The sequence below is a fragment of the Myotis brandtii genome, unplaced genomic scaffold, assembly GCF_000412655.1.
Source record: "Myotis brandtii unplaced genomic scaffold, ASM41265v1 scaffold208, whole genome shotgun sequence".
NCBI lineage: Eukaryota > Metazoa > Chordata > Mammalia > Chiroptera > Vespertilionidae > Myotis > Myotis brandtii.
In genome coordinates, this window is record NW_005357764.1 from 4,158,840 (window position 1) to 4,170,286 (window position 11,447).

At 39.2% G+C, this 11,447-nt stretch overlaps 1 protein-coding gene across 1 annotated transcript in view; it reads right to left on the reverse strand.

Moving 5' to 3' along the window:
* Positions 1–11,447, reverse strand: part of RAPGEF6 (Rap guanine nucleotide exchange factor (GEF) 6) — a 188,132-nt gene that overhangs the window by 117,397 nt on the left and 59,288 nt on the right. Inside the window, 1 exon segment of the mRNA XM_005865527.2 lies at positions 1,759–1,902. Within this exon segment, the coding sequence (XP_005865589.1) occupies positions 1,759–1,902 (144 nt within the window).

The following is an 11,447-nucleotide window of genomic DNA, read 5'->3' on the forward strand; positions in this document are numbered from 1 at the left end:
AAAAAAAAAAGACCGTACCCTTTTATGTAATGATGTTTACTTTGAATTCATATTAGTTCACACAAACACTCCATCCATGCTTTTGTTCCGGCCCTCCGGTCCAGTTTAAGAACCCATTGTGGCCCTCGAGTCAAAAAGTTTGCCCACCCCTGGGTTAGGGGCTAGGTGAGAAGGGTAAAGAGATTAAATAACAACAACAAAAAAGAAAGATTAGTGGACAGAGACAATAGTATGATGACTGCCAGAGGGAAGGAAGTGTTGGGGGAGGTAGAAGGTAAAGGAGGGAAAAATGGTGATGAAGTAGACTCAATAAATAATACAATATACAGATGATGTATTATAGAACTATATACCTGAAACCTGTATAATTTTATTAACCAATGCCACCCCAATAAATTCAATTAAAAAACACCATTATATACTCTAACTCATACAAGGAGAACAAAATAGCACAAATTAAAGATACTTCAATTTAGCAATTCTAGTCCTTGAAATTTTTTCTAAAGAAACCAAGATATGGGCAAATATAACCACATACATTTAGCACCTTATTTTTCTAAAATTATAGAAAAACTAGAGAAATTTAAATGACCTAATATTGGAACTGAATAAATAAATTATGGGAATTATTAAAATGGAGTACCAGGACATTAAGAAAATGGTTACATAAATGGGTTGTGAGACTAACCAAGTTTTAATTTAGGCACATTTAAAATCGACACATATTACTTGTGCAGTAAGGCAAAAGTGTTAGCTTAAATTAATTAGTGATGGGGAAATTTATTATAAAAAATAAATTATTAAATAAGAAAAATAAAAATGAACTTTGTATGGTCTGAACGCAGTAAAAAAATTTTGGTACTATATCATGTTATTGTTTGTTGTCAGAAGTAGAATGTACTGGATCAGTAAAATTAGGCAAATGCGACTAAATCCTTAGAGCTGACTTAAATTTAACACTTATTCCAGTACAAATAACTTCCTCTATAAATAATCTTTTGTTCCTAACATTAAATAAGTAAATTTCTGTTTCTGACATCCAAAAGAACTAAACATACCCTCAGAAATTTTGCTGTGATCAATCTCTAGACTGCTTTTATATTTTAGGGGATCATGACTCCTTTGAAAACTGATAAAATACACCTGGATTTATTCTTTAAATTATCCTTACTTCTTGATTCAACTACTTTTCCATCTAAAATGAAGTTATCTACAGTTACAAAAACTAAAGATTTTTGAAGAAACAGCTTATGTTCCTTCTGGTGTTACACAAATTAATATTTCATCTACTTTTTCAATATTTGCATGTGAAATATACCTTTAACACTTGCATATGTTTCTGCAATAACACACATTAAGTATATTTGTCCCACACCTCAGGGCAGAATTGACTTTTTTTTTCTTTTGAATGCCTTATAGCATTATCAATGAGTCTATTACCTGAGTTTCCAGGACTCTACTCTATATTCCATTCAGGCAATAAAAAGACAAGACAATCCACAAATATGTCTAAAAAAATACAGTAAGATTATTTTTTACATTATTTAAACGGAAAATAAAAACTAAAGCAAAAACAAAACTCTCACTGGTGGAGTATTTCTAGTCAACTCAACAGAAGTATTTTTAAAAATTACAGATATATTTACCAGCCCCAAACTTCTAAATGTAGAGCCCAAAGTGTTGATATTACCAAAATATATGTAAAGATACTGTAATGAAAATAAGGAAGATCCACAAAACGTTCTTAAATACACTCACAGAAAGGTAACTGTTGATGTCCACATCATCAGTAATGGTTTGGCGCTCTCCTTTATAGTTAACTTTCCGAAACCTTCGTCGAGACTGCCTGGCGGGAATTTCTCTTTGGAGAATATTATCTTCATTATCTTTGGAATTCTCTACCTGAAACACATGTTCACATTCTTGATTAAATATCCAATTTTTCCATATCACTGACAGTCTATGGAGTCTTAACAAGCTCATAAGGAGGCTTCATTCACTTCTTGCAAGAAACTGCCTCAAGAAAATGGTCTAATGCTCATGAGTTCAAAAAAGATTAAAGGTGACATCATTATAAACATCTGGAGACCACAGTTTCCTTCCAGGAAATAGTCTCTCTTGCTCACACAAACATACTCTAAGTAAAGTCATTTACCAGAAATGAAGACTGTTAACTACACCTACACATTCAATAATTGTAACTTCTTTGCTAGTCTAATTACAAGCTGCCTGATCATATACATATTTTATTTAGTGAACAATCAAGGATTTTATTCCAGTGAACTTATTAGTGTTTGGTGTCCATCTTAATGTATGACAATAGCTAAGAGTGAGGCTGGCATCTTTTAAGGAAGAAGGAAAAATTAATATGTATTGAAGGCATAAAATGGACTGGTGTGCCAATACATTATACTATTTAGTTTACACAACAGCCCTGTAAGCAAGTATTGCTATCTCTAATTTATAGATGAACAAAGTAAAACCCAAAGAGATTAGTGACTTTCCAGTCTAGAACAATGATACTTACTAAAAGTGAGTTGCAATATAGGCCTATCTCTATAACTTATGCTATGGACACAAGACCACACTGCCTGTCTAATCACAGACTAAACCATACTTTTTAAAAATTACTTTTACAAATGATATGTCCTAAAGCATACTTTATTATTAGCTTCGCATCCATTAAGTAACAATTTCAGTCTCCCCCCCTCAACTACTTTTTCTACAATGTTTTATCTTTTGCTAATATAAAAAATACCCCAGTCACCCAAGTATGAAATTTCATCAACATTTCCAACTCTTATCTTCAATTGTTTCTTAGAACTTGTCAATTCTTTTTATAAATCACTCTCACAATGTCCTTTCTTTTAAGGAAGAAGGACAGTTACTATGGTAGGCAGTTAGACAGACATAAGCAAAGCAAGGACGATGGGCCAGATATAGAAGGTCACCAGGTTGTAAAGCCCCGGGTGCCTAGCAAGGGACAAAATTAAGAAAACAAGGATCTTGCCCCCAGGATAACTTTTCCTCCCCTAGCATATTGCTGGTCATGCAGTTTAAACACCTGACCTTCTATCCCCTGGCATGTTGCTAGTAATGTGGTAACCTCCTTGTTAGAGAAGGAACAAGGGGCTGAGGAGTAGCCTCCTGGAACTCCCAGGTGGCCCCTTGCATGACCACTCCCTTAAAACACTGACTAGTAGGCATAACTTCTAGGCTTCAGTTGTGTTTCAGCTCCAGGCTCAGAAAAGCAGCAAAACCAGAGGAGCCAGGCCATGAGTCAGGACCAATTGCACTGACTAATGACCCCTTGCCCTGTCACCAACCAATCAGTAGAGACAACAACCCTGAAAGGACACACCTGGAAAGCTGATGAATATTCTATTAAGATCATCCCTTGGGACCTACTCTAAAATTTCCATCCTTAAAAGCCCTTAGGACTGAGGACCCAGCATGCTTTCCCTCTCAGAGATACACCTTCACCTTTCCAGTCCTCTCCACTTCCCCCCAGGTCCCGTCTCCTAAACTCCAAGGGCCCTTTCTTTTGCTTTTGTAACTTGTTTCCTGAGCCCATTCCTTCTACAGCTCACTTATTCTACCTCTGTAACTTTGTAAATAAACTTTCTCTCATAGTTTGAGTCTTGGCTCTGAATTCTTTTTTAGCCAAAACTCAAGTATTGAGGTTGCTAAAGCAAGGTCCAGCCTGACTCTACAGGACTAACACCTGGTGCTATTCTCACTGCCAACATTATTACTACTACTTACTCAAGTCTTAATCACTTCAGTCTTGATATATAGTAACAGGTGATCCTGCTGCTTCAGACATGTTCCTCTCTCATTCCATCTGGCACGGTCAGATAAATCACCTAGATAAATCATCATGTCAAGTCTCCCGTTCAAAATGCTACAATGGACCTCCCTAAAGTTACCAAACAAAATTTAAACTATTATATTGGGTAGTCAAAGTTATATACACTCCATTCCCAAAATGTTTTTATCACTTTATCTTATATGTGTAAGCCTGGAAAAAAACGCTCTCTTAGCTCCTCCCCACCAAAAAAAACCAAGAAACAAAACCTCTAAAATTTCCTGATGATTTCTAAGAAAGAACTGATGTCTAAGCTGCTCTGTTTTAGGTGTGAGAGTTCAAGAGTAAGTGGCCAAGTCAATGTGACTATCCATGGTCCTCATAGATTAGTAACTTATATTCTGCTAAGTAACTTATTTCATCAATTTGTATTATCCTACCCATTCTATCTTCACATGCTGAACACTAGCAATCATTTAAGACACATCATCAATACTACCAGAGACATTCCTTTCCTCAGACTATGACTGGTTTATTGAGTGCACACAACCTAGACTTCTCATAAACAGAACATGCTCCCCACAGCCTTCAGACCTTTGCATATGCTGCTGTTACTTCTGCTTAAAAACCCATTCCTCCTTTGCCAGTATCTTGGCATCCTACACAAACTTCATGACCCAGTTCAAACAACTCCTCTTCTGCCCCAGGATGGTGCTACTTCTACTGCACTAAGAATATTGACCATAATTATTAAAGGCTCCTCACAGGCTAACAAGCTCCCTAAGATAAGAACTGCGTTATAGTATATACTAGTACTAGTGCCCAGGTGCACAGATCCATGCACATTGAAAGGAAATTAATTAGAAGGTGGCCTGTGGGGTGGGACTGGGCAAGACGGGCCAGACATGCCCTGGAGCCAACCTCCCGTGGCTCCTCCCTGGCGACCCGCACCTGGGGTGGGCGGCACTATGGCTAGAAGGGGGTCTGTGGAATGAGCAGGGTCCTTCCAACACGTGTGGTCCTTCGGCCTGGCCTGCGGGGATGGGGCCAAAACTGGCTCTCTGACCTCCCCTGAGGGTGGATCTCGGGTGATGCACCCTGGAATCAAACTCCCTCTTCTCTGGTTCTGGGGTGTGTTCCCCGAGAACCCCCCGGCCAAGTCACCACAGCTCGGCAGCTCCTGCGTTGAGTGTCTGCCCCCTGGTGGTCAGTGCACATCATACCTACCGGCCGGTTGGACAGTCGGATGGTCGCTTAGCCTTTTATATATATAGATATAGATGTTTGTTCACTTAACATTCAAAAGGTGTGCCATAATGAATATTACATTAAATTCTATTAAATTATCTTTTCCCAAATATGTCAGTCCTTAGAATATGTATAAGTTATTCAAGAAATATACAGGCAGGCAGAATTAGTTACCGAACATTACTCTTCTGAAAGGTAAAATCCAGAAGAGATAGGGAATTGATTTCCAGCTCAAGTACAAAATTGTGTGTAGTTAGCAAATATATGCTTCTTATAATTCAATCTCCTCTTCTAAAAACTGATGGGACAACCACAGTATTTCCTGAACCACTACACTAGGCCATGTACCAGAAACTGTATGTTGTCTCATTTAAGGCTCACAATGATTCTAGGACAAGCTAGTTTTAAAAAGATATTACAGAGTCTCACAAAACAAGTACCTCACACAAGTGGGTGAGTAAGGTCTCAAAATCCAAGTATGACAAAAAAGGTCATCTCCTTCATATTGCTCTATTCCAAAGGATGAACTAGATTATCTATCTTAGGTGAAATTCTAATAGCATATGATTCTTAGATCTTTAAATATAGTAGTAAATTGAATTTAGGAAAAAAGTTTCTAAGCTCAAATTATGGGGGAAGTATCAAATGAAAGGAAAATTTGAATAATGTATAAAGGTTTAAGTGTCTTTAACACAGCTCCTTTTAAATACATGCAAAATGTGCCCTGGCCAGTATTGCTCCATAGTTAGGGTGTTGGCCTCCACACCACAGGTCAGGTTCAATTCCCAGTGAAGGGCACCTACCTGGGTTGCAGGTTGGATCCCCTCCCTGATCGGGAAGGGTGTGAGAGGCATCCAATCAATGTGTTCTCTCACATCGATGCTTCTCTCTCTCCCCCACCCCCAATCCCTCTCTCAAAATCAATGGAAAAAATATCTTCAGGTGAGGAATAACAAAAAATAAGTTAAAAGTTAATTAGCCCTGACCAGTTTGGCTCAGTGGACAGAGAGTTGGCCTGTGGACTGAAAGGTCCCAGGTTCAATTCCGGCCAAGGGCATGTACCTTGGTTGCAGGCGCATCCCCAGTAGGAGGTGTGCAGGGGGCAGTTGATGGATGTTTCTCTCTCATTGATGTGTGGGGTGGGACTGGGCAAGATGGGCCAGATACGCCCTGGAGCCAACCTCCCGTGGCTCCTCCCCGGCGACCCGCACCTGGGGTGGGCAGCACTGTGGCTAGAAGGGGGTCATAAATAAAATATATTTTTTTAAAAAGTTAATTAATTAACATGCAAGCAAATGTGAGACTTTAAAAAAATAAAACTTTGCAAATGCATACTGAAGTGGCACAAAGTAAAAAAAAAAAAAAACAAAGACCAAGAATAAAGTGAAACCAAGAATACCATGAGGTAGGCTACCAACAAAGCCTCTGATCTACCAGATGATTTCTCAACTCTAGAGACTACACTTTCCACTTTGAGAGTTGTAGGGAGCAAGAGAGGCAGGAAATAAAATAGAAAATCCACCAAAGATGGGGAATCCAATAGGAGACTTACTCAGAAAACTCATCCCAAACAGCAACAACCTTATTGTAAAGGTTAAGCACAGTATAAGTCCCTTCTGCAGGGTACAAGAAGAAAACTTGCTTGGTACTGAGATAAGAGGGAGGAAAAGTAACCAAACAAAAACATTTCCTCTGAGAATTCAGAACATAAGCCATTCCTCATGCAGGTCTGTTGTTCAAATTCACAACACCTTAAGCACATAAGTAAATTTAAAGAAGTTCAAAATTAACAATGTACATAAGCAACTGACAACAAATCTAAAACCTCTTTGCAAGAATGCAACTGTAACCCAAACCTCAAAAAATTCCCACACCTACAGTTCAAGACATATAAACACAGGTACAAACACACACAAAAAAACAACCAAAAAACAAAATCCCTAACCATAATAAAACTCAAACATGTGAGCAAACAAACATGATGAAAAATAATAGAAAATGGACAGCAGGCCAGCCAGTGTGGCTCAGTGGTTGAGCACTGATCTATGAACCAGGAGTTCACAGTTTGATTCCTGGTCAGGACACCTGCCCAGGTTGCAGGCTTGATCCCCAGTAGAGGGCGTGCAAGAGGCAGCCAATGGATGATTTTCATCACTGATGTTTCTTTCTCTCCTTCCCTCTCCTGTACCCGCTCTCTGAAAGCAATTAAAAAAAATATATCTAGAATAAAAGTGTAATATGCAAATTGACCAAACGACCGAACAGCAGAACAACCATCCGGGTGACCACGCTGACACCCACTCACGCCAAGCCAGCCAAGGCAGGTGCAATGAGATTGGTTGGGGGCTGGGCCATCATCACCCTGCAGAGGGAGGCCCCGCCCTCCCCCCACAGTCCACCTGTCGGTGGCCTGGTCCTTCCTCTTTGGGGCGATTGATCGTCCCAAAGAGGGAGGCCCAGGCCACCGACAGGTGGACTGTGGTGGGTGGGCGGGGCCTCCCTCTGCAGGGGCGATCTATCACAGACCCCCGGCCAGGTGGGCAGGGCCTACCTCTTTGGGGCGATTGATCGTCCCAAAGAGGGAGGCCCAGGCTACCCAGCGGTGGCACTGCAGCGGGTGGGCGATCCATCACAGAGCCCCGGCCAGGTGGGCAGGACCTACCTCTTTGGGGCAATTGATGGCAGAGACCCACAATCAATCACCCCAAAGAGGGAGGCCTAGGCTACCGGGCGGCGACACTGGGGCGGGTAGGCGGGGGGCCCCTCTGCGGGGGCGATCCATCTCGGAGCCCCGGCCAGATGGGCGGGACCTACCTCTTTGGGGCGATTGATCACAGGGCTCCTGGACTGTGAAAGGGCACAGGCTGGGCTGAGGGACGCCCCCTCCCTGAGTGCACAAATTTTGTGCACTAGGCCTCTAGTATGTGTGTGTGTGTGTGTGTGTGTGTGTGTGTGTGTGTGTGTGTATATAGACAGCAGAATCATACTTGCAAGCACTTTAATGTATTGGAAGTATCAGAAAATACACAGCTATAATTTGAAAAACACTTTCAAAGATAAACTTGAAAATGAGCCAGAAGTTATAAATAACAAAGCAGTTGAGAATTGACCAGGACCAAAAAAAAAAAATAATTCTTCCCCAAATGTCTGTCCTCTCTCCTCACTACCAGGCTAACAAGCAGTGAGTAACAAGAGGGACAAGGATATCCTTCCCGAAACAAAAAAACAGTCTGCAGCACAGTCAGAAAGAGATGAATATAAGAAAGAAATCTTAGGAGATATAGAGGTTGAGTTGAAAAGATTAAACACATATCTAAACAAATTTCAAGAAGGTGATAACAGAAAGAGGAATGAGACATATCAAGAAAAAAATGACTTTTTCTATTTAAAAAAAAAAAGCCCAAAGTAGCCCAACAAATCCAAAGCAGGATAGCTAGAAATTACAACTATAATTCACACAATAAAGATAAACAGCAGACTTTTATTGAGGCCAGAGGAAAAATATAGATCAGCTGTAAAGGAAGGGTAATTAGAATAATCACTGGCATCTCAAAAAACAATGGATGCCAGTAAATAGAATATATTGAGTATGCTGAAAAACATTCTTCTCCTAAAATTGCATTCATAGCAAAACCAACTTCAAGAAGGATGCAAAGTAAAGCTATTTTCAGGAAAAAAAACCACACACACACAAAAAAACCACCCAGCTGAGATGTTTACCAACAAAACACCTTTATAAAGAAAAATTTAAAGGGGATACCTCAGATGTAACACATGTGCACATAAGTAATGTTCCAGAGATGAGAATATTTAAAACCAAAAAATTCTAAGTACATTATCTAATATTTGTATAAGTATTTTATGCAAATAATGATTGCATAAAACAATACAATAAGGAAAAATTATAGAAGAAATAAGTAGCACTAAAATACTGGACAACTGCAATTACATTTGGATACAGTCACCAGCATTAAACGTTTATAAGTTCGCTACTTATTAACTTTGGTTATTTTTAAGAAGGCATATAAAAATAGCTAGAGCCCGGCCAGTGACACTCAATGGTTGAGCATGGACCTATGAACCAGGAGATCATGATTTGATTTGTGGTCAGGGCACATGCCCAGGTTTGGGCTCGATCCCCAGTGGGGTCATGCGGGAGGCAGCCAATCAATGATTTTCTCTCATCATTGATGTTTCTATCTCTCCCTCCCTCTCCCTTCCTTTCCGAAATCTATAAAAATATATTTTTAAAAAACAAAACAAATCAAAAAACGAATAAAAATAGCTAGAAGTAGCTTAAAAAAATAGACCAAACACAATGGCGGGAAGGGTACTTACTATAAAAGAAAATAAAAACAAGAGGAAAAAAAACCCTCCAAAAAATCCACGAGCACATAAAGTTAATCTAGCCTGTCAACAATCACAATGAAGGTACATGGAAGTCGTTCCAGGTTAAAAAAATGACACAAAACCAATCTTACACCAAATGCAGAAAAAAAGGGCAACAGTCCCCAAGTATTAAGGCTCACAGCACCCTGACACAAAAATATGACAAAAGAGAACTAGGAATTAAAAGCATAGGCTAACATCTCAATAAGAAATAATGAATGTAAGAATCCTAGACTCCATTTTCAAATTGGGCCCAGAAATGCAAAAAAAAAAAAAAGATAATAGCTCAAGTCAAGCTTTTATTGGGAATGCAAGGGTAGTTAATATTAGAAAATCTATTACTGTAAATTATATTAAGAAACGAAGGAGGAAAGGGGCATAGATCAATGTAAAAAATGCAGAAAAAAGTTTTTGATAAACTTTTAGCAACATTTTTTGATACTCAAGATACCTTTTGATGGACTGACTCTATAAACTTTTGACAAAATTGCAATAGTTTTGGTACTTCTTTACTTTCTGACACAGAAATCCCAGTCAAATAATGATCTGCTCCACATGTGATGTAATGCATTATTTCATGAAGGATTATATCCTTTTAGTGGAGGAATGGTATTTACTCACCATAATCTGGGTTCTTTAACCTCTAGGAATAGTTAAAACTACTTGGTGGGCACTTCTTCCAAGCTTTTAAAATGAAAAAACCCAGGGGATAACATTTTTTCATAAAGTAAACCAACTTGGAATATATTTTTTTTAAAAGTCTTATGTCGATACTGACATTTCCTATTCAAGAACTAGAATTGTTACTTATATATTTGATTTTGTATTAACTCTTTAATGTTAGAAAAAAAAGTTGACTCCTAATAACAATAACATATTTTCCTTATAAAAGGAAGATGAAGTCCATTCACATTTACTGGTATGACAAACATTTATCAAATTTATAACATTTTAGAATTATGTGTATTTGGCTATATTTATTTCTCTGAAATGTATATTCCTTGCTTTCAAATTAAAGGTTTTTTTGGTACTTAGGAAGACCTACATATTTTTTTGTACTTCAACCTTTTCTGTAACCTTTTTCTCATGCAATTAAAAAAATTTTTTTGATTGATTAATTTTAGAGGGGGAGAAGGAAATGGAGAGGGAAGGGGAGAGAGAGAGAGAGAAATCCATTTGTTGGTCCACTTATTTATGCATTCATTGTTTGATTTTTGTATGTGCCCTGACCAGAGATCAAACCCACAACCTTAGCTTATCAGGACCTTGGCATATCAGACCAATGCTCTAGCCAACTGAGCTACCCAGCCAGGGTTTGCAATTTTTTATTGATATATAATTCACACACCATAAAATTCAACCTTTTAAAGTGTATAATTCAGTGGCTTTTTAATGTACTTACAAAGCTGTACAACTAGTATCATTATCTAGTTCCAGAACATTTTCACCATCCCCCACCAAAAAACCTCATACCCATTAGCATTTACTTTTTGTCCCTAGGGATTTCCCTATTCTGGATATTTCATAAAAATGGGATCATACCATATGTGGCTTTTTGTGTCTGGCTTATTTAGAAGAATGTTTTCTAAGTTCATGATGAAATATATATCAATACTTGACTGCTTTTTATTGCAAACAATTTCCTATTACATGGACATAATAGAGGCCCGATGCATGAAATTAGTGTAAGGGGCTCGGCTGTCGCAGCCCGGGTTGCCTTGCGGCCCCGCCCACTGGTCATTTCGAAAGGTCATCCAGAAGGTCGTTCTGCTGTCCAGTCGAATTAGCATATTAGCTCTTTATAATATAGGACCAGAGGCCTGGTGCACAAAAATTTGTGCATTGGGGAGCTGCGCCGCCCCCTGTCATGCACAGAGCAGGGCAGATTGGAAGGTTGCGATGCCACCCTCAGTCACGCTCAGGGTAGGGCCGCCGAGGGGGTTGGGGCACCGCCCCCTGTCACACTCAAGGCAGGGTCGATGGGGAGGTTGCAGCGCCACCC